Source organism: Hetaerina americana, unplaced genomic scaffold, assembly GCF_022747635.1.
Source record: "Hetaerina americana unplaced genomic scaffold, ioHetAmer1.1.p SCAF_8, whole genome shotgun sequence".
Lineage (NCBI taxonomy): Eukaryota > Metazoa > Arthropoda > Insecta > Odonata > Calopterygidae > Hetaerina > Hetaerina americana.
In genome coordinates this window covers 18,856,839-18,882,145 of record NW_027287427.1, presented here as the reverse complement: position 1 = coordinate 18,882,145, position 25,307 = coordinate 18,856,839, and the positions used below count along the sequence as shown (strand labels likewise).

Here is a 25,307-nt window from a genome sequence, read left to right as displayed (position 1 = left end):
AGCACAGCTGAATCTCCTGTTATCGTCGCGTCAAGGTAAATGACAGCTTAAGAAAATAAGTAACACAGCGATAACGATCGAGAGGTGTCTGACTCACATCCAAAGCGATATGGAGTTCCAACGAGAAAGTAAACGTACTTATCACTTAAGATAACTTCCAAGGAAGGCACAGCTCCGCAAGTTAACACAAAAGTCGTTCGGGGTGGAGCCATCTTGTGGTCACAGAAAGAATAAATATACCATGAAAGATGCCCGTCGGATGCGAAGAAACGTAAGGCGTTTCACTTTATATCTATCTATTTTATAATACTTACTTTCTTGACATTCTTAACGATGGGTTAGGAAAACGTTTATGCTTACCGGCTAGGCAGTAGGTGGCCGAGAAGAGTGCGGGAGTCCACAAGACTATCGGCAGTTCGATATCACCGCTTTCGATCATCCGGGTCATGAGAACTCCATATGACCACAATATGCTCGGCACAGTGAGCTGCGAAGAGATAAAAAAATATTTTTCCAGCACTTACGGTTGCGCAAACCGTACGCTAAATATATACATCTTACAAAAACTATGTGAGATAATGCACGTGACATGGAACCAGTGGCGTGGCCAGGGTAATAAGGTCGGGGAAAATTGATGTTACGCAACCACGACACATTCACATAGTGAATATTTACTCTGAACTAAAAAGAATTTCAACATAATAATGATTATTTCATGTTTATTGGTTAAACATAATATGCACTCACATTTCCTCATGTACAGGTAAGAAAACAAGTTGATGCATATAAATATGCGTTTAAGAGTCAAATAATTATAAGACAAACTTAAAGATTCCAAAAAGGTCAAAATATTATTTGTAAAATACCCGAGTAGATAGGATAATATTAGATCTTATTTTTGTAGTCGATATATGATTTGCACGCCAAATAATCAGAGAAGGTATGAAAGTTAAACAGTTCGCGACACACAATATCATAATTTGATACACATTTTGAGCAGTAACAGTGCATTCATTGGAAGGTTGTACTATAAGGTAACTTCTATTGGAAAGAGGTGTATTGTAAGGAGAAATGATCAGATGGCGAGTGGGAGGAAGGAAGGCTGAATGGAAAGTGTTGGATCCCGTGGATAGGAACATGTGAGAGGCTGGAGGAGTAAAATATTAGAGACGAAGACATTATTAGACCTTCGTGGATTGGGAATTGAATACCAGCCTAATTTTAGAAGCAGGAAAAATTCTTAAGTTAACCTATTCGAAGATTTAGAATATTTCCACGATCAAGAATAACGATTCAACCCTTAGCCCAGGGAGAGCAAGTTAAAACACACGGATATCTGTGATTACTCTGTTAAATTCATGTTTACTGGAATCTTTATATCACCAGCATTAGCATAGCTTTCAAAAGCCCTTTGATATCGCATCTGTGCTCTTTTCATCACCTATTAAATATTTTAGAATTTGGAAAATGTTTTCTTCATATTATTTGAACTATGCCACTGATTCATTTTAAGACTTCTTTAGCTTATGTTTAATCTTTTATGAGAATGTTGACACATCGATTGTTCTGAGCATTTAACTCCTTCACTAATTGAGTTAATTGAAACATTAAATACTCTCTCATGAAACGAAGAATATCAACTTAAGATGACCGAAAGGAATTTAGGATACCTGAGATAAACTTTTCAGCAAATATGTGATCTTAGGTTATGTATGTCACGTGAATCATTGGCAAATAACACATGGGTTTAGGAAAACATTCTTTCTTCGACGATAAGGCTTTTCACCCTGCATCTTTTCACCACATAAGTAATGTTTGCGCAAGATTTTGGCAATCATTCTTCACAAAAAGCGAACAAAAGAGGAAACAATGAACGAGTACCTAACAACGTATATGAAATGAATACAAATGGAATTAATAATCTTTTCTATTGTTACAGTACTGGAATACTGGACATTCAATAATTATTAACTATTTGTAATCATATGTAGATTAGATCGTAAGGTTCAAACAGTCCTTAAAACTCGGACCAAAATCGTGGAGATCTTACGTATCTTGTGCTTTACAACCAACTAAACTACCTTTTACCTTCACCTATCAATTCTTCAACTATTCATACTTTCAATCTTATTGATGCCGTCCAAAATGCTTATTATTTTATTCCTGCTGCATCGTCTCCATAAAAAGCCAATCATTACAATGAGAAATACGTTCAGGAAGGCGTCACTTTCCGTATATGATGATGTTTTCTATTTTATAAATTGGAAAGGCCAGTCTCAGTGGCAGGAGAAACTGGATATACATTTCAATTAACATACCGAATTAAAGGAATAAACAAGATTAAAAGAGAATTGCCGTAATCCTTAGGGTTTAAAGTACTGTGATATGTAATTGGTATAGAGCAGGGAGTTGTTCATTATTTCGCAGCTTAGCATGGAATCGCTTCGGCTCGTGCCTGCACAGTGGTACCATATAATAGATCGTATTAGAAACGCAATTTTGATTTCAAGAAAAAGTATCACGTGTAACTATTGCTTATGGAAAGATTGGAATATTGAGCCATTTACTTAACAGCAAGGTTATTCACGAATAAAAATTATGTTTATTGTATCGAGCGAATCAGAATGCCACAATTTTCGACAGATATACATTTCTACATATTCAAAATTTTTTTGAAACTCCTGTTTAATTGACGGAATAGGTAAGTAACTGGTCGGTATCACAAACGCCTTTTAGTCTCATAGCGCCAAAAAAGAATTGCATGTGAGCAAAATAGAGAAAAAAAGACGTGGGAAAGAAACGAACTTTTGGCATAAATAATCATTGATAGGGAAGGCGATGTGCCACTCTAGTTCAAAACGAATAAACCCCATGGTCATTAACGAAGGTTACCCCAAGAGGCACGTCAAAACAGGTCCAACCAGGCTCGACAACGATCAACCACACGGTGACCAAAGATCTTAAGGAATCGTCGAAATAATTTTTTCACCTGAAATTGAATCATCGAGGAGATTGAACAGGCCGAGCCACCACCAACGATTGAAACGAGGATCGGTTTCGCACAACGAAACAAAAACCACTGATCGAAATTACATTAGATCAGATCATAGAAGAGCCGTGCCGTATTATTACGAAAATATTTTTTACTGATGTGAGAGGGAAAAATGGAAACAAACAAAATTCTGGCATGGAAAAAATGTGTTAAACTAATATTGGTCACAAAAATAATGTTTCTGGGGAGACGGTGGGAGATCGCGCCGCAATCTGCGCCCTCCGACGGCGTCGCGTCGATGAGTCAGGAGGGGGCAGGAGGTGGTGGGGAGGTAGGGGGAAGGAGAGAGAAAATGGAAGAGAGGGGAGGGAGGAGATGGCATTCTCTTTTTGCACACACAATCTCCCACGGGAGCAACCGGGAGAGAGGAGACGGGAGTGGGGGGAAAGGCAGGTGAGTATGGGGGGGGGGGACTCGGAGTCGCCTTCGCGGAGCAACCGGCCGACCCACGCCAGCAAGTGGCAGCGGATCGTGACCGCTTGTGTCCTTACGATATATGGAGAGCGGTGTCCACTTTCCACTCAACACCAACACCCCTGGGACATGGGCGAAGGGGAAAGGGGGAATCGATGCAGGTGCGATCAGAGAGAGAAAGGTGGACGGTGTCCAAGAGGAAGCCAATCATTGGGCGCTGATTCGCCATGGAAGGCGAAAAACATAAGGTGTTCCCGCGACCCAAAAATGCCTTCGTTTTATTCTCACTGGCTCCAAGGGTAGAAGTAGTCGAATTTCAAGGAAAATTTTAATGAGTTTGAGAAAAATGATTTTTGAATAACGTATCAATCTTAATTTAGTCGATTTTTAAATAATGTTTTCCATTCTATCCTTATCTTATTTGAAACACACTCATAATTCCTCTTAGGAACAGGATTTTAATATAGCTCATGCACTTTGATTTTAAATGCCATCAAAAGTAGCAACGATGTATCAGTTAATCATTTATGATGAAATATGCTGGCGGAAGAATCTTACAGCAGATTTTATTTTAGAAGCTAATTGGTAAATTATCAATCGGTTTTGCAATGCATACGAAATAACTACCATTATTTATTTTAGCCTGATTAATATTTTCCTATCCAAAGGGACGGAAAATATTAATGGTGACAAAATAAATAATGAATGTATGCTAGTAATTGCACTTACTAAATACGATGAATTATTGAACTATGTCACTCGGTGGTATGAGGCTTGTTTACGAGAAAATTCATTTTGAATGAAAGAAGAATTACTCGTTATTTTTCCACAAACTTTAAACAGTCTCACAAATTTTGTGAACATATTCACTAAGCTTGTGGAAAATACCTAGTATTCTTCTTTCATTCTTTTAATAACGAACTATAAAATAGAAATAAAAATAACTACAAACTAGGATATTTAACGCATACATGAACGCCTTCCAGAATAGCTGACGTTCCATTTTATTACAACTAATTTAGGTTCTAACCTCTAAGTTATTACTTGCTGACTTTATTGTTCATACATATATTTTCGCAATGATACCGAGAAACAGTGATAGTTGAGATGAAATTATTATTGATTTCACCAAATTCCTTAATATAGCTGACATATTTGCGACTACTTGGGACAATGCTTGCAAAGCCCCATTTAGAAAGTTTACTCCGAAGACACGACATTTGATTACACGAAAATCGCACATAATATTGCCACTTCAACGGAACATTCATAACGTAGACTTCGCCGTATTAGTATAAAATTGGGTAATATGCTAGATCAGTGCAGTTAAAATCCAAGTATCCTCGCCACGATTCCCTGTCAGCCGACAGATTTTCGTCCGAGTTTCTGAGAAGTCCAGCCATTAATGGTTTTTGGAATCCATGGCATGGGGGTCTTGCAGCGAGACTCCAAGCATGCATCATCGATGATCCTTCCCTCATTTGTACTCTTCGTTTGATGGAAAGAGGAAATCTAATTGGAATCTATTAACCCTCTAAATTATTATACGATACTTATAGTATTTTTCCCGTTCCTCCAATAATTTACAAAAAACGCAATGCTACTGAGGATGAATTGGTTACGAGAATAAACGTAGTAACTCTATTAATCAGAAAATATTCCGAAAAAAATCAAGTAATTTGAATAAATAAAATTGTTATAATAACGGCAGAGACATACTGACCTCAGTCGGACTCAAAATAGAATAATATACTCCTGGCTGATTTTCTCGTCTTAACGTTCGTTAAGCGAATTATAGAACGGTTTCCAAAAGTTACATGCATGCATTCGATAAACAAGGAGGATCGGATTTCAAAATGCATCCATCCTTACTAAAGGTGTCCTTACAAAATGTATCCATCCTTACTACTTACTGAAGGTGGGATCCCACCCAGAGTGGTCGAAAAATACGTTGCAATTTAATTTAAAAATCAAATTCAAATTAATGAAATTATACAGGTATATTACTTGCCACGGTTACCATCATTGTTTCTGGTTATCAATCCAAAGATCAGTTTGAGGCAGCCCTAAAATTCATTCCCGAAACGGTTAACCTATTTAAATCTACATCTCTTGTCTCTTTGCCCTTGGTCATTACTACTTCCATACATGTTATGCCCATCACATTGAAAAAGCAAACAGTATCTTCTCCCATTATTCCTCACTTTTATTATGGCAACATAGCGCATAAAGACCTTTGAATTGAGCCGTCGGTAAAACTATAAATGACATTCACTCAAGCGTACGCTTCATTTACAATTTAAAAATTACAGATCACATTACAGAATATTTTAACAAACTTTAACAAATTCTGGTTTCTCTTGAGAAACTCCACATACCTGCTTACTCTACCAAATACTAAATGATAAAACCCCTCAGTATTTTACCAATGACTTCAGTAGCCTTGATTGAATACATACTAACTACTTACATAAACTACGTACATAAACTAAATACGAGAGGTAATCATAAGCTCGTTATCCCTCATCACAGAATAAATACATACAACCAGTCATTTGCAGTCACAGCATATCGTCATCCGAATGAGCTATATTACTAATGCGCCTATCCGTCATTACTAATGCGCCTTCTCTCCCATTCAGTCGCGCACCTCATAAATCGCTAATTTCCCAGCAAACCAACCAGTGAAAATACAGCTGTAAACATAATTCGAGATCCTTCGCAGGAGCACCATACGTTGTACTGGTGATTGTAAATATAACCAGGAATGTTGTTTTACAAGTAATGTTTGCATGTATTGGCATGTGTATGCATAGTATTTGTATGTATTGTATGTGCATGTGTTGTATATTTTGTGTTCTAGTTATTAATCAACTGGGCAACTAATGTATTGTGTTGCTGTATGTTAGTCCTAAGATATTATATGTATTAATTTTACTGCTATTTATGCGCAATTTGTGTAATTTATCTGTGAGTTTAATGTTGTAAATGAGTGACGAGGGGTTGGGTGGTAGAAGAGACTCGATAGTCTCAATCTCGCCCCAAAATACAGGGACTATCCACAGGTATCTATCTACATCGCAGCCTTGGCAGTTCTTTACTCCGTTCACTTTGCTCGTTCACTTTTCCCTCGACGACTTCGTTGATCAAGTGATTGTGTCTCAAAGTCCGTTCGATAAGGTTATCCCTTCTTGCCTTAAGAGTTATCATCAGAATTCTTTCTTCTCCCACCACAATCGAAACATCTGCAGCTCAAACAGAAGTTGACAATATCTTCATTAAATGATTGGTGCCAGTAAAAAATATTTTTCATGCATTTAAAGAGGAAGGATGAATTAATTCAGTTAGGTATCAATAAAATGAGCGTCCTCAGGTGTTACTTGGTCGGAACTCTGCAAATTAACAAGGCAGTCAAAAAGGGCTCTTAGAAAACATTCCATACAAGGCTGTTTAAAGTTTTGCGAAGTCCTCTGTTTTACTACCTTGTTAACCGGCACACATGCGCTCTCATGGACTACGACCTTGAGGTGGAGGAAGGGCGTGAGCGTTCCCGATGAGGATTGGTACGTGGAATGTGAGGACGATGCTGAGGACAGGGTAGCTAGAAATATTGTCAGCGAAATGGAGAAAGGAGGTATAGATACGAGCATGTTCGGTTTGAATAAGGTGAGATAGAGTGGTAGCGGGATTACTAGAGCGACAAAATTACGATTGGTATTTTACGGGACAAGGTAGGCTTTGGTTGGGCATAGCAAACACAATTGTTCAACAGTAAAGTTATCTCCTAGGAGGGGGGGGGGGTACTCACCTCCCATAACAAAACACATACCTTACAACGGACACAAAAGAAATTCTCTTCAAATTCGCATACTTCCTCCCTTCATCGCCTCCAGCATCCGCATCCTACTCCTGCCCCTACCTTGTTTGCCTAGCATACTCCCCTTTATCACAGTCTTCAACATTTTATTGCCAATTAAAATGATTTGTATCCATTTCTCCTGATTCTTTTGGATTGCTCCCAACAATTCTCTCTCTTCTCCCACCATGTCTAGCACTTCCTCGTTTGATTTCCTTTCAGTCAATTTCACCGTTTCCATCCTTCTCCAAAATTCATTTCAAAAGTCTCCAATTTACTCCTATCATTCTACTTCAGTGACCACGCTTCCGCACCGTACAAAACCACCCTCCAAATTAATGTAATTAAGAGCCGCTTCTTAACCTCCTTTCTCAACGTCCCAGTCATCAGTTCCCTCCTCCTCGTGAAAGCTTCTTCGACTAACGCAATTTGTCTCCTCACATTCCTACTACTTTGTCCATTTTGATCCAAAACACCTTCAAATTAAGTAAAACTCTTCGACCTGCTCTAGTTTTTACCCTCATATTTTAACATTTAGCTTAGCTTTCCTCTTCCCGGAAAATCGCATAACCTTGTTTTGTTTACATTTATTCTCATCCCATACCTGTCGCACTGGCTTTCCAATTTGTTCGGCAATATTTACAAGCCTTAGGCTGACTGACAAACTAAGGCTACAATAAACCGAACTGTTTTTATGAATTCCCCACTCATTTTCATTCCAACCTCTAGTTACTCTCATATCTCTTCTCACATTTCCTCCGCATATACGTTGAAAAGCACAGGTGATAATCGACAGCCCTGCCTTACTCCTCTTCCTGACACTGGCCATCCGGACTCTCCATCCACCACTATCACCCGAGCAGTTAGAGAAATGTACAGGTTGCAATCAAGTCTCCTATCCCTCCAATGCATTCCTATTTCCTGTAATGCATACATTAATGTCTCCAACTAAATTCCATCAAACGACTTTTCGAAATGTACGAAACAGACAAATAAATGCTGACTGTATCCTATGTTCCTCTCTATTCGTGACCTCAATGCAGCTTTTGCGTCACGCTAGCCTCTCCCGTAAGAGATTAATTTATATTGAGAGGGTGTAGAGAGAACATATAGTGGCAGCAGCACTGAAAAGGAAACAGCGGAGAAGGGCAGTGAATACGAAGAGGGTTAAGGGATAGAATTCTGTTTGTAGATTTAAAGGAAGAACTGATCAATCCAGGGCTAATCCATGAGAGTTTACTGGGAGGAAGAAGTAGACGGCACGATCAATTAAAACAAACATTTGGGAACATGCCGGGAAGGAACCGTTCAATAGCAATGGGAGATTGGAACGCAGTGGTAGGCGGAGGATGGAAGAGAGACAGGAGAGCACGGTTTCGGAATTATTTTACACAAATCATTGTGGAGAGAAAGCATTCGAGTTCCGCAGGAATAGGGGTTGTCAATAACTAACACCCGGTTCAAACATAATCGCAGGCGCAGCTACACATGGTTAATGCCGGAGGAAACGGGCAGGAACCAGTTAGATAATACGTGCACCATAGTTTGGCATAGAGTTACACGCAGAAAAAGCTGCGTCAACTCAAAGAGCTTCACGGGCGCGGATGCAGATTTGGATCAAGATTTAGTAGCCATGAAATTTAATTCAAGGATTGTGCCAACATGAGACTACCAAAGTGGAATCATAAAAGCTTAACATGCGTACAAAGGAAGGAGTACCAAGAAATATTTAATAAATATCTTAATAAAGGGAAGGGAATGAAAACAGAAGATGAAAGGTGAGTGGAGCTTAATAATGAAATAAAAATAGAAGGACACAATACGAAGGGTAGAGAATAGGAGGATTAAGGGTAATCGGAATGATGCTTAAAAGGATGGATGCAAGACAGAAGTGGAAGAACGTTAACATGGAAACTGAGAGAAGAATGCACATAGAAATAAATTATAAAATATAGCGAGAAACTAATCAGACCAAGGAAATGAGGAAGAAAGGTTAGTGCGAAGGGATTGAAAAGTGAAAAAAAGGGGAAAAGTAGAAGTGCTTCATAAGAAGATAAAGGAATTGGCAGGATGTAGCCAGGGAAATATTATACCTGCCATACGATATAAGACAGGGAGCAGGATGTGACTCAGAAACGGCGGAAATAGTGTGTAGAAGAGCTTTATGATAAACATACTAGGCCAGTCAGATTAGAAATAGAAAGGGATGGCGAAGTAGACTTTGATAGCTTGTTCAGGAATTCTATATATCAAGATAGTAAAAGCGATACTGAGATGAAGGAAACATGGCAGTAGGCATACGTATATTATATTTCAGCAGAATTATTAAAGAGTTCAGAGATAAATGGAAGGAAGAGATTTTTTAACTTAAAAGCAGTATTTATGAGGAAAGAACATGGCCAGAAGATTTACTTCCGCTAATTTTAATCCGAATCCCGAAAAATTGTAAAGCAGCTCTGTGTGATCATTAGAGGACGATGAGTTTAATGTCAAACAAAGAAATAGTAGTTCTGTGAATCATCAATATCAAACCTGCAAGGTTATAAATTAGCGCAAAAAACTAAGCAAGGGAAGATCAGTTCGAGTGTAGAAAGAGGAGAGGAACGCTTCATATCAATACAGTGTTTAGAAAAAACGTAGAAAGGAACCCAGAATATAATTAGGATGTCTTTGTATGCTTTGTACATTTTGAGAAGTAGTCCGACGGCGTAGGGTGTGCAAAGCAAATATTGCAGAATATGTGAGCAGACTGGAGGACTACGCTATTTATTCGAAACTTCTACATAAATCAAACGACACCGGTAAAAGTAGCAGTAAAAGGGAGAATCTGGAAGGCAGTAATAGCCAGAGGAGTGAGACAAGGTGCTCGTATTCGCCGATACTTCTCAAAACCAAACACCCCATTGAACAAGCAATGTTGTGAGTCCGATAATTAAGGGATTTCAGCTATTATTTATTACCTTACAGGTACAATATGACAAGTATGGGATGAGTATTAACTACAAGAAAACAAAATTAATCCGATTCTCGAGAAGTTGGAAAGATAGGTTAGAAATTAAAAGTGAGAGGGGATAAAATAAAGCAGGTGAAATCGTTCACGAAGCAGATTTTACGGTGAAGGAGATAATATAGGGCAAAGAACGGGGAATGTCTCTCGATACTTAGAAGACAATATTTGTTGGGGACCTTCCAAAGTTTACCTTTAAACAAATACTTTAAAAATCGAGCTATACCGAAGATATCATTAAATACACCAGGAAACGTTCTCATCTCGGTAATTGGATTGCACGGACACCTTAATTACGATGGATAATGAAGTTTGCCGCGACAAATTCATGAGAAAGCACGAGGATTCGCGCTGCCTCAAAAAATCTCGAGGCCGACAAATCTCTTGCTCAATTGACGATAGTGACGCATAGCCATCGAGAAGCCGATCGCCTAAAAAAGCTTCCAGCACTTTGGCGTGCCCGAGCCGAGTTCTCCTTTTACGATCCCCGCAAAAAGTCACTGCCATCAATAACGACCTAGTCTCCCACTCATACCACACCACGAGGCGGCGAAGTAATCTGCTAAGGTCAACAGGTGTAAGAAAATGCTTATTTTCCGAGAGATGCAGTGGCCGTCAATGAAGGTGTATTTATGGTCGTGAAAGGGAGGGAAGATGCATGGTGCTTTCCACATTAGAGCGTCCTGGCGACCTAACAACCTCATTACATCGGAGTCCTCTTTAAAGGGACGAAAGAGATCTCCCGTGTTCTTCTTCCCTATCTAACCTTTGATCTGGCTGATTTGTTGGCGTCGTCACAAAAGATCGCCGTATCTTTAAACCGACAAATTTATAAAAATCAATATGTGCACAATAAATATCCAGACGCTAAATGCTGGCAATACCATGTGGCCGCGTATTTTATCGTCATCTATGAACGATATACATCTGTGAATAGCGTGAATTTGGAAGTGTTTGAGATAATAGCTGATTGTTCAATGAAGACAATTTCCAATTTTATTAATAGCTGCGGCTATTGCCTTCATTGAATCTATTCCTGGCGGCTTATGTGTCACGTCACATGTACACACACATCATTTAAAGGAAGTGTTACCAAACATGCTTCTTTAAAATATTTATTCAAACACTATATTATTTTTTTTTAATATTTTGTAAATAATTGTGAGCACATAGTACGAGTGGTGTTGTCGTGCAGGTGTTTTTTATTTAACATAGCAAAAACATCATTAAAGACGGTATCTGACAAATACTGGTACAAATCAGGATGGATTTAGAATGAAATTATTAGACTAGCCTCAATATAATATACCATTGAATACATTGTGTAAGTTGAGGAAATTAAATTACGTTACGAGTTTGTTGAGCAAATATTTGAGAACTTGCCCTCCTCAGAAATGCATCAATTTGTGCACCAAGATTTGAAGAATTTTGAGCCTTATGCTTTCATCGACTAAATGGCTTCAAGTTTCGCTTCTCGTTAATTTGTATGAATAAATAGTAAATTCATGTACATTTGGATTAAGAATATATGAAAAGGAATATAATTTCAAAATTAACCCATACATCACATATCATTCCAATGTCGCATATCATTTGAATACACTCTGAAAGCAATTTAAAAAAAAAGTTTAATCTCTAGAGATAATGAGCATTTATTAAATATAAGTGCAAAATTCCGAAAAGTGCTCGAATAACTTCTCCGTATGTTATAGGCGATGGGGAAGGATGTTAATATGATGTCTAGCGAATGAAAGACCTTATCGATCAGTGGGAAACCTAATAACAAGAATCTGCATTTAAACTAATCGATTGCCCTCATCTACGAGAGAGATAGCGATCGCATCAGATTGGGATCATGCGATCCCCTGTTTAGCCACGCAGTGCGAGCTATCGAATTGGCCGTGCATCTGAGAATCGTATTCCAAGAGCTCAAGTGCAGGTTGACCTTGGGGAGCATGGGAAGGAAGTAATGGCATATGAAAACAAATGCCTCAGCTCGTTAATGACAACCTTTAGGCTTGCATAACCTTCACTTCCTCGTCGAATACGCATAAACGCTGCATCTCACAGGCGCTGTAGTTATCAAAATGCGTGGCATATGACAGTTCTCGTGATTCTCTCGGAAATGATAAAAAGAGGAAGGCTTTAACGATTGAAATCATCTTTCGTTTCCGGATTTTCGTAATGAAGATGTACTGCCTTGCATGGCCATTAATACAATTTCTGTCTGTGTATTCTGTGAATGGTTAAGTGTGTAATTTCAAATGCATCATTATGTATCTATTGGATACTTGAGAGTTTATGTAAATAACTGTTTAAAAATCTCATATCGGATAACTTAGTCGATTGAAGAAAAAAGGGGAATTTAAGCGTGAGCAGGCATCCCCTCAATCTACATACGGCAGTGTTGTATAACTATGTACGTTGCTACTTGAATAAACAAGGAAGGGTTGGTTAGGATGTCTCTACTCCTACAACGCCCGTTAAAAAAGATCATAAAGAGTGGAGCATTCGTAATAGGTAATTAATGTACAATAGAAATGACTACTCAAAGACTTAGGGGTAGCCAACACACATGCACTGAGAGAAAAGAAAACACTAAGCGTGATCAAAATATTTGAGAAAGTTCACGATATCAACTATAATAAAGTATCTCCTCAGCTAAGGAGAGATTTCGTTCGAAATTACAATTAGCTTTTACCATATAAGAGCATATATATAGATTTCCATTTCCTTTGGTTGAAATATATGTTCTACCAGCTGCCTTAAGGCTAATTATTATCATAATTTTGGGAACATTTTTCTGTGACAGAAAACTGAAATGCCTAAATAATTAACCAGAGATTGTAAATTATTTACAATTCATTTGAAGAACAGTGAAACCAACGTGACAAGATACTAAATTCCTTCCACGGTTTAAAATGAAAAATGTGCCAGTTATGAAAAATATAATTTAGTCGTTGCCATACGTAATTTGCATGCGTAAATGGACTGCATCGGAGGGAGCACACTGCCGTACCAAAAATACTGCGCGACTAGGACATAATCCATGCAGGGGAAAATCAAAGAAAGTGCCTGCTAAAGAAGTTACCCAAAGTTAGGAATGTTAGCTCGCGTAGTAATTGGATACGCTATCTTTCACACATTAAGAGTATGCATGTAGCAATTATGGAATAACTCATACTTGCTAAGTCTGACATAGGTTTTACTAATTCGCACGCAGAAATTCTGCCATTTGTCGTGAAGGCCGAAAGTGCATGAATAAGGCCAGCATTTCAGCGTATGTCAGCATTTGCTGACAAGTGAAAAAGACGTTCTAAAAATAATCTCATCATGTGAAAATGTTCTCTGCTTACCGAGAAAATCAAGACGTTTACTCCAAATAAAATGAGAGGAAACGGAAAAATCTCGTAATGAGCATTTTTTTAGTTATGAGTTTCGAGTCATATGACCTGCTTGTTTAAGAGTAGATAACATGGACATAAAAATTCATGCAACTTGAAAAAATTGAGAGGGATACTCGTATCGTTCGGAAAACCTTTGTAGATAACCTTCGTCATTTATTAATACTGAAATAATTCAAGCCGCAAGAAACTGACGAACATCAATTGACGACGAATAACTGACGTACATTCCAATCCAACGACCAGTGAAAGAACAAAAAAGCTATATAAACTCTACAACAGTTTTGTTTGGACCTACCAAACTTGGAGCGGATGAATGCATATTTCAAGAGCTAAGGAGCTCGAATCGGTCGTGAACTAATTTGTACACCGGTTTGAAAATTATATAGAAATCGACAATCATGATTTCGTGATCCCTACATTAGGTTCAGGGGATATTTTAAGTGACCCGCGGATTGAGGCAGACTGCCTCGCCTTCTCGCACTACCGTGATGACATCCTCGCGCTAGTCTTTCATCTCTTGGGCTAATTACTCTTATATTAACAACTTTTTTCCACCTTTCACTTAGGAAATTACATCCGTCATATTGACCTCGAAAACTCACCACAAGCAAAAGCTCTTTCTTAATCCTTCCCGTTCCTTATCAACTCATGAGGCGAGTCGCCACGTTACGACCTATCGACAAAAGTACGCACATAATCCGGAAGAGGGGCGATAAAAAACGTATTACGCAGCGTTAGAGACATCCATCTTGGGAGAGAGTTCGACGCTTCTTGAACCCAAATCCCAGATTCCTACATCATAAAGGAGAGATAAATAGTGACAGCTAAAGAGTGTCAGTTTTGTCCTCTCAGTGTTTACTTTTATTGATCCTCTATACTAAGCCAACCAACCCCAGTAATCAATCCGAAGATTTGTTTGATAGGTCACGTCGTATTCAATGTCAGCCCTCCGAAGTGTGAATTCACACACCAGGACAGAGGGTGACATTTCCTTTCCCTGTGTCGCATGGCTTCCTCCCCGCTTTCTCAGGAAAATCTGATACCTACTCAAAAAAATCACACAACTTTGGTGAAGCTGAGGGTGTCACTCAGAGCCTCCGATAAGTAGCCAAAGACTCTACCCTTCTGACTTAATACGCCATTAAAGACTAAATATAGTAAAAATTAATTTTCCAGGAAATGTAACTATTCAGGCGAAAATCAGGGAAGGTTTAAAGAATTGATATTTTTTCATGGAATCTCATGAATTGCTGGAACATATGTTTTGCAATGAAAAGTTCCTTTTCCATGCTAGGGAAGGTTTCAAGAATTAACCTCATTTCCTGGACTCTTACGCATTTTTGGTAAATAGGTAGCGAGCGCATATGACTGTAGTGAAAAGTTCTTTTTCCATGGCATGTCTGTGAAAACTATTACATATATTGCACAATAATGATCATAGATCATGAGGTTTCAAGCTTCTCTAGGTAACTTGCGTGATTATGGCATGCTAAATGATTATGGCATGCTAAATGATTATTGATATTCGTATGGCAGGGGTTCAACACCCCGAGGTGAAGGCACGAACGTCGTAACTCGGCCCGCCGCACCTCAGCGATCGGATATACATCCCTGTGTGTACCACAGCAAGAGGCGGCGCCAGCTCCACGTTCCGTCCGTGGTAGCAGGCGGAGGGTGGGAAGGGGGGTGCGGCCTGCTGCGTGCGAGGTCGTGCCGCGTGAACTGACAGATGGAGGGAGGGCTGGCACGACGCGCGGGAGAGGGCTGCTCCCCTCGCGTGCCCGTAATTGCCCCCGAATTCAACGCCCTTTCGGTGCGGGGGGGAAGGGGGTTGACGGAGAGGAGTGCGTGCCATGTGCCCCTGAGTCCCGAGAATTGGGGAATGCAAGAGATGCGCTCTCTGAACTCGAGTCCATTCCAACTAACCGATCTCGAAGGAGCCCGTGGATCTGATTTGAGGGAACCCGGTTTTCGGCATCCTGGAGATTAACCCAAAAAGTTTTAACGCCCTTGCTTCAAATCGTAAACCTACACGTGAACTCAGTTCGCGACGCTGAGGATATATAAGTGTAATACTCAAATCCGGTCCGAGCGCGGTTATGAATATATCATTAGGGCCGATCTTCAGAGTGACGCGCATGTTTCTGTATTGCTGGGCATCCTATAGTAATTACTCACCCTTCGGAACAGGACTCACATCTAATCCCCATGCAAACCGACACTCTCCTCCCCATAACGCAAACCACCAAAGCCAACCCTTTCCAAACACTAAGGAATTGCAGGCTTTCAGATAAAATCAGGTAGAAGCCTAAAATGGCGCTTACACATGATGATGGTTCAAGTGATCGTCATGGGCTATCAATTCAAGGATTGGTTTGTGGCAGCTTTCCATGTGATTTTGTTACCTGACGACCTCGACGTTGACCATTAACTAAAATTCTTTCCTCCTATTCATTTACGGTCTTCAGTTAACTATCGTGACTCAGGATATGCCCATTCCACCCCACTCTTCCTCATGTAAGTGCCCGCCATCAGTTTCCCTTCACCTGATCTTCGCAGCACTTCATTAATTACTCAGTGTACTCATTTCATTTTCATCATTATTCTGCAGTATCACATTTCCATTGCTTATAATGTTGATGTTTGTGCTGCTGCGATCGCCTTCGACACACAGTTGTATGCAAATGCACCAATTTCAAAGTTTAAAAATCATTGCCCGGGATGACGATTTTTACGCTTTGAAATTGGTGCATTTTAATGCATATTAGTCGACGAATCCGTTTAAATTACTGTAACAGCATGTGTCTCTTTGAATTTCACGTAGTTGTAGCAGGAAAATAAAATTCCCAATTTTGAAAAATAAATTCCTGAACATGGCTAGCATATTTTTTTCCAAGTATCTACTTCTTTTGATTGGAAGTGTTCTCCACGTAAGCTACTCTCTTTCTCTATTACTTCTTTCATCGCACGTGATAGTGTTTCTTAAACTGCAAAACTCTTCCACTAGTTCAAGTGTATCCTTTCTTTGTTAAACTTTAAAATTACCTTTCTCGCAGGCCATTACCTTGCGTGCTAGGAAGGTACCTACGTCAAAATGACTTGTGCAAATGCCAAAGTACGTGAAAGAAAGTCGAACGCTTCCGCACGAACATACAAGTGGACTCCAATAGTTCACAAGGTAGACTTTCAACTTTTTCATTTCTGCAGTCAAGTTATCGAACTCTACCACCTGTGCTTACATTGCAACGTATGCTCACGTTGGGTTAGGAACGAGGCATGTTTTTGCAAAACTATTTTCTTTTTCATAAATGTCTTTATTGTGGAAATTGTTTACTTTAATGACCGAATCATGTGCAAATTTAGTGAAAAGAAAACCAAGATCCCTGACTGATGTCCGAACGAGTACACTTGACAGGAAAAGCAGACAATCCGCACAAAAAGTTGTGACAAAAGATAAAGCTCCTGTTTTAAGAATACTCATAGAAACACAACAATTGAAATCTTTCAATAAATTAAACTTCCGATGGTTAAGAGGGCATTCACGAAATTATGGTATTCTGGAAACGACAAATATATGTGTGGTTGAGATGTTGCGGTAAAAGGCATTGACTTATCTAAAGTCGGTTACAGAAAGGTAAGTAGCCTGCTATTGAATCCTTACGATATACTGCGATAAAGAGATTTTATAATATATACCAACAGGTTGAACGTTGTTTTATGACGTAATTGACGAAACAAAAACGCCGGATGCAGTGTGTAGGGACAATAATGAAGGGACCATTGTAATGGTGGAAGTTTTTTCGTACATGCAATGAAAATTCAAACTAATGGAAGTTTCATTCAATTTTCATCACAGGGAAAACTATCTTGCCTTGGCTAAGAAAAGTAAAAAGGAAGTCAGAAATTAAAATGAACAACAAAACCAAATATTTCCTTAACGATGTCCATTCATCGACGAAACAATGTGCTTATATCCAGCCATTGCTGAAAATGCATTTTATAATTGATAGCAGTGGTCCACAGGGTTAGGTTAGGTTTTCGATGGACCATACACATTGCTGCACTATAAATCACTTTATAGCATGAGAAGAAATATCCTGGAAACCAATGTTAGTTAATTCCACTAAATTGATCCTTCACCCTACATATTTTCCTCCCTTAATTCCAATCAAAATAACAATTTCAGTGTAAAAACCATTCACCTTGACCGGGATTCGAACCTGGATCCCTCGATTTCCGACCGATTGCTTTAGCCAGTTAAGCTGCCAAGGCAACATCTTGTTTCTTTAAAACCCCAAAAAAGGGTAAGAGGATAGCTTAACTGGCTAAGCACTCTTAAGATAAATTAATTGTTTCATCACCTGAAAACGGATCAAACTTGTTATTTTCAAACGGAATATACAAAAAATTATTAATTTACACTATCGTGAGTTCTTCATTATGCAAAGAACTATTCAGAACCATAGAAAATGACTACTGATTTTTCCACGGTCCATCGGATGTGGAAAATATCTTCTTTTCCCCTACCTCGGATCCACCTCCGAAACGAAACAGATGTTTTACAATTTCTAGAACTGGCAGGGCATTTTATAAGCAAATGGAAAAACATGAGAGAGGAGCAAGCCGAAACTATAGAAGATTTGAGCTCTCATTACTCCCCGTAGAAAGAAACAACTCACTCGAAATTATTTCCTTTTTCGTCACACTTTCAGCGCATCAAAGAAAACCGATGGCTGAAAACCACGTGTGAACTGTAAGCTTAAGCATGAGGTCACAATAAATTGCGGTAAAATAAGAGGTCGTTCCAAGAACTAATTCAGGAATCCCTGAAGATGAGAGGAAGTTGCTCATCGAGCCTCGTGCGAAAATTATGCTCGGGCACTCGAAATTGCACGCAATCTACGTCGATTTCCTCGTTTTTTTTGTTCGATGCGCGCTGCCCTTTCCAGGACTCACTCACTCGTTCGCCAATGGGCGCATGGGCCTCATCCGCCACTCAGTCGAGGTGGCGGAAACACGACGTAATCGCGGACCGACGGAGAAAATGTAAACATTACCTCAAGCCAAGAATAGCTCGGTTTACACAGGCACTGACATCATTGTGAAGAGGATTTTTCGACCCCGAGACTTTCGCGAAAGCACATATTTTCACATACCTTTAAAAACTTTCAAAGGTAAAAAGCCCAGTATGATACGTTTATGACTGAAAAATAACAAAATACTCATCGGGTTTAAAGCGTCGGTTTTCTATATTTCAGGCGCAACCGTAGAGTCATTCAATTTTATTTAAAGAATAATACCTCAATCCGTGGATTCGTATTCAGGAGTACAATTAATTGCCACTAATAAATTTGAATTCGTGTTAGGCTAGATTTTTTTCTACGGAAAAAAAATTTCATTTAACATAACTGCGGCCGTTTCAAGCAAAACAATCACACCATCACCTTTTTATAGCCGCATCTATTTTAACATGTTAAAATCGGCGAATATAATTTAATTCTTACAGGAAATCATAACATTTTAGGAAATACATTAAAACTCCCACTGCCTCCTCTCTTGAGAAAAACTGAAAATAACTATGAAAAGTTACTTTTTGAAATCACTAACGCTCAAAATATAGAGGAAAAAAACTCTAAACGACGCTTTAGGGATCGCATAATTATTTTAATTTACACGATTAGATTGGACTAGAATAAATGATTTTATGCAATTCCAAATGTGTTTATTACCAAACCATAGCAAGAACAATCCAAAGCACTAGTTGGATTCAGAAAGCTAAGCAATTGGATGTTATTTCTCGCGCACACCAATTCACCACGCGCGTTCCCACAGGAAGTCCACTCCTTTCGGGATCCGGAGGCAAATCTACTGAGTGGGCGACAGTTGTGCACCCACGTTTGCCCCCTGGGGGCGACGGCGGAGCGGGAGATCGAATGACGAGAAAGAGCACCGGCCATCCCCCCGCACCTACCCACTCCTCTCGACTCCCAGAAACTTAACGCCGGCGGTGGAAGGCCTTGGTCCGGGAGGGCGACGAAAATTGGATTCCGGAAATTACTCGCGATCGGAGATTGACCGTTCCTAAAGTTTAATGGAAGTCTCATGTGCTTCGGATTTCACCTCGTCAACCATAGGGGGAGAGCATGACTCAGTGCGAATCAGGGATTCTCAGCACCGGAGGGGAGGGGGGCCTGCGCCACCCCTGGGGGACGCTCTGAGGGAAAGTGCGGGAGACGACGGGGTGTCTCTCGTCTCTTAAATGTTTGCTTTAATTACGCGAACTGATCGATTAATTAATTTTAGCGACGCGGGCTTGTAGATGTTAAAACTATTTTACAACTAGATTATAGGGGAAAAAAGTTTGAGAAGCCCTGGTTACAGTTGCCCTGGTTGTAGTTACATGAGGGTAAACTGAAGTCTAATACTACCTGTCCACATCCAACCGCGTAAATATGATATAATCAACAAAACTCTGTCATTAAGCGTAATTTTCTATTTGTTATCAAGACGCATGACTTCGTTTTTGGTCATTGCGGTGAAAAATACTTAAGTATAGATATAAAATAAAAATGAATGCGATTGGTTTTGTGTGTGAGCGTTAAGTGAGAGAATTTATTTAAAATAATCCATCCGCAGATAACCCTTTCAAAGTTTGAGATTGCGATTAAATTTACATATATGTCTAGATTAGAATAATCAGGCGTGTATTAATTATGAATTTACAAATTAATGATTAATTTAACACACCAAAGAATTATCATGAGTGCCACACTTCCGATCTCACTATACGACCGAAATGAGATACAGATAAAAAAATTGCCGTTTTTCCTCACTTCCTTATCTAACAACAACAACGCATCAACTCCGAATTTTTTATTCCATGCAGTCGTATCGCATATCGGAATCATATTTTCAAGGGATGAACTATTTTAACAGACGTATAAAATGGAATTTTGCAGATAATTCTTCAAGCCCTCATTAACTTCTACATTAAATTAATAAGTATAAAAGAATAGGGACAGGTAAGTTTTTGAGCGGCGATTTAAGTTTTTCAGTTAGTTTCAAATAACCGAAGCATTACCCGAGCTTAGTGCCTTATTCGAAAAACAATTAACCAGATTGATAAAGGACGGAGGTCGATTGGAAGCAAATAATAATGCACTTTTCCACTTACCATATAATTTGACTGTCATCTCATGTAATCGGGTGAAATGCTGTTTGGTGCAAATTAAACTCTTATTTTTTTAATATTATAATATTTTTGTTCCAATACCTGAATTATGACACCCAAAATGAGCTGGTGCTAAAGGTGAAGAAGAATCAAAAATATAAATTTCCCTTCCAAAGAACGATTCTCCAACAGGAAACCTTCTGGAAAAATTACGCTACACAAATTATTATCTCTCTAAGAAAGTGTTCTCGATTTAAATCCTTCCATTTTCTCATCGTAGTCTACATGATATTTCGACGTAATCAAATGGGAACATTCCTTTATAATCCATTTATGACTCTTTGCTTTGCTCATATGTTCCAGTGTAGACTTTCAAATATGTGCGCTGTTTTTCGTATCTCCAAAATGATCCTCGAAGAAATATAAACGCGACATTAATGGCTTATTTACGAATCACATAAGCCTTGAGGTTGAGCCCAAAGTAAAAACCATTTCCTAAAACATCTATGCCAGCATGAGAAGGATCGAATCATCAATGATTCTGACTGATTTTTACCCACTTAAATCCAAACATTATGCTCACGAAAAAGGCGTTGATTTCATCGGGATAGAGGGAAAGAAAAGAAATGTCAGGCAAGTTCTTCGATTAGGCGATCGCGGGTCTTTTATATATTTATGATATTGAAAATCAGGAGATGAGATGATTTCGTGGCTACAAATGAGTAGGAAAGCCTCATCAAAGGAGATAAAACTATCAGCTATTAAGAACAATCAGAAAAGAGATTTTCTAGAGTATTCTCAAGATACATATTGAACTAATTTTTATGCTGATATTTTTACTGTTATTACTTATAAGATTAGCATGGAAAGTAATTCTTCGTGACTTTTGCTTAAAAATGACATCAAATTGAAACATAAACGTTCTCAACAAGAATTCGTTGTGGAATATCCATCTGCCCTCCAATTCAATCAATTTTTTGTGAGAGCCTTAATGTATGAAATAAATTGGAATTGTCTCAAGAATAGAGTTGAAATTCTGGCATAGTTATCAGAAAATAGTTTATCTCAACGAATATTGAGTTTTAATATTTTCCGTAAGAATATCATAAAACCTTTACACACACACACACATAGTAATTGAATGCTTCACTTTGGTTAAATTAATGTGGTGATTTTAAAATGAAGGAATTAGAAACATATTTCATGGTTTATTTAAGGAATCTGAGGTACTTTTTCCAAATCTGTTACGATTCCGGAGGATTGGGGAAAAGTTTCTTAGTCATTGCACCGAGGTCGTTGCCAGGAGGGCTGAACCAAAAAAATCAATACCTTCCAACGAGTAGTCAATAAATAGTCTCACGTCACTGTACCGTATCTGAGGCAATTTATTACTGTTATTAAGTGGCCACAGTAATTACTTGGAGAGAATTCGAAATAAAGCGCCCAAACCGTTTGAAAAGCATTTTCGAAAACTCGCGGTATTTCAAGGATTTTTGATTTTCTAGAGTCTACGAGGGTTATCTGGAAAGTTTCCGACTACCGTCCTTATGACTGATTTCCTCTTTATGTCCTTCCCACCTTTTCAGAAACTCATCTTCTCCAATTACTATTCTACCTTTACATCACCAATATGATTAATTGATTTTCCTTTCTTATTTCCTGACAGTCCTATCACCTTCATGTATAGCACAGCCATTTCGTCCTCTCTCTATAGACCTCCATATCCTCGTACTGTTATTTCCACCAACGTTCTCTTGCCTTATTAATTAATCGCTTCACTTGAATGTTTACGAGTATTTTCTTCTTTTCCTCAATGAAACGCTCCCTCTACCAGCAAAAATATAATTTCATGCAGATAAATAGTTCATAAAATTAACATTATCCGTGATATAACTAAGAGATTTGCTTTTCCTGAATGTAAACAATAATTCTAACCTGCTATAGCAAAAAACTTCCACGTTTATATTGAGCAATGGGATGAAATTTTAAACAAGTGTTAAATATTACTCGATAAAAATAACGCAGTATATGAAACTCACCTTGTATGTATCAACCCTTTCGCGTACCTCTTATTTATTTCTCAATGAACCTGTAATAAAATCATTGCCAATTTCACTCCGAGCAGAGAATCTGGAGCAGAACTATTGGGAAAAATTAACTCTAATGAGGAAATGTTCCCAAACTCTCGCCATTAAGGTAGCCGAGCATCACTGGGATATTTTTAGAACAACCTTCGTCGACTAGCTACGTAGTGATTACTGCAGTTCACATTCACTTAAGTAAATTAAAGCCACAGTGAATTAATAAGTACTTGGAAAAATATTTTACATTCGTGCATATTCTTTCTTTGACTAGCTTGTACTGGTTATATTCTCCGTCAAGCTACCGTATGCCATTTTACAACCAAACTATTCAATCATAAATCTTTGTCAATATAGTGGTTACATGGTAATGTATTAACATAACAAGACTGTTTTTGAAGCAGGAGCAAAAATTTGATTCACTCAAAGGAAATATGCTACTCTTCTATGGCTTTCCACAGACAGACGAATAAATTTTACTATATAGCGGCTGTGCTTTTCATTTGAGAGTACTTCTCAGTAAGTTATTTTTACATTACAAAGTTTCAAGATATTTTTACGAACTCTAAAGCGAACATATGCATTCCTCTTGGTTAAAAAAAATAATATTAAAAAAATGGTGTACGGAAATTCATTACTTTACCAACTTTTTGAAAATAAGAATTAGTTTTTACATATTCCCCTTCGTATTATCAATGCTTCTGAATGAGACATTTAATCCTCTAAAATTGCTACAAGCAATGAAATGACATTAGGCTAAAGTGTTGATTAAAATGAGATTTCCGATTCTTCTCCGACTATCTTTCTCCCCTGCATTTATGAATCGCAATGACTGCACTTTCTTAACTGAAAAGTTCAATTTCTGAAGGAACGGAGGGAAGAAAATTCCAAAAATATGGCTTCAATGCGAAATGCTTAGGGTCGGAAGTCCACTTGAATAACAAATACGCGTGATTTTCAGCCGAGTAGGAGATTGTATATTTCCTAAATTACATTCACTCGTGTAATTACCACGTCTGGGATTAACTGCATTTTATCCATCTTGAGGAGCAACATACTTTATAAAAGATTTTATTCAACTTCGCCCGAAAGTTTTCATTTTATAATTACTTTACTCGAGATATTGCATAGGATATTAAAAAACTAATAACTGAAGTGTTTCTTCACTGGATTAAATCTGTGATAACTCATTTTCTCTTCCATCACCCTCGAACATAACGGTCGGTGAAAGAAATCTACTTCTTTTATGTGCAAGGTGGGAATTCGAAAAGCAAGAATAATTCACCATGGAGTGAAACTGAAGGACGCACACACGAGTTACCTCATCCGTTTCCTCTTCCTTCCCCGCCACGCACATGACGGGATATGCAGCCCTTCAGTTTTTCAGCGCTAGGGAATGAATGATAGCTCGCGACCACTTGATCAAACCAAGGCATGCAAGCGATTGTCCTCTAGAAGTTGAAAGGAAGATGGGTAGTTGTGAAATGGAATGCTATGGAGCAATTGTATCTTTTTTTATCGCACCCCTGCTACTTCAAGGACCTAAAGGTGGAGGTGCTTGGATTAGCGTAGATGGGAATGCGGAGATGTTCACATATGGACAACTTGACGCAGTAACGTCACTGGAATACCTCGCGCCACGGCCACGATCATTTCAGCACCATTGCTACGCTCGATGAGTCAAACGTGATAAAATTCAACCTAGAATTGCTGTAATGTCTTCACAAGTGGCTTTACTCATTCAGTGCTAGCTAAAAAACAAGTAGGCATTACCATACTCCTGCACGATTATAGAGTTTTGCTGCTGCACTTCAAGCAATAGTAGCATGAATGGCCGGATGTTATTTAATAAAATACATGTGCGTATATACTTTTAAACATCTTCCATAACCTCATTAATAGGTTGTAATGACTATCTTCCTCATCCTAAAGACAAATTGTTTTGCAATATCAAGATTAATTTGCTCGCCGATTCTTTATTTGAAGCTCTATGGGATTAAATATTTGAAAAATGGACCGAAATATTAGTTTCAAACGGGATTCGGTTCTGTAATTATCGACAGAAAATAGAAGATGTCGAGATTTAGTCTAATAAAATCTGATGACCTTTAAAATATGAAGGGAAACATTTCTGTGCTCTTTGACTCGTTGCTTCTTCCCCCAATTTTTTCCAGAGTGAGGCAACTGTTCCATAAATCACCCACGAGCAGTTTCAGGGACACCTGATACCCGTAATCAACCTCAGAGTAATTTTCCGGCCTACACATGTAAACAAGAGCCATTTATTTGTTCACGCGGACATAGGGCGCTGACAAGTTT

The 25,307-nt window shown here is 38.6% G+C and overlaps 1 protein-coding gene across 1 annotated transcript in view; it reads right to left on the bottom strand.

Moving 5' to 3' along the window:
* Positions 1 to 25,307, bottom strand: part of LOC139697947 (uncharacterized) — a 63,941-nt gene that overhangs the window by 23,734 nt on the left and 14,900 nt on the right. Inside the window, exon 3 of the mRNA XM_071596805.1 lies at positions 361 to 487. Coding sequence (XP_071452906.1) covers positions 361 to 487 — 127 coding nt within the window. The remainder of the gene's footprint in view (positions 1 to 360; positions 488 to 25,307) is intronic.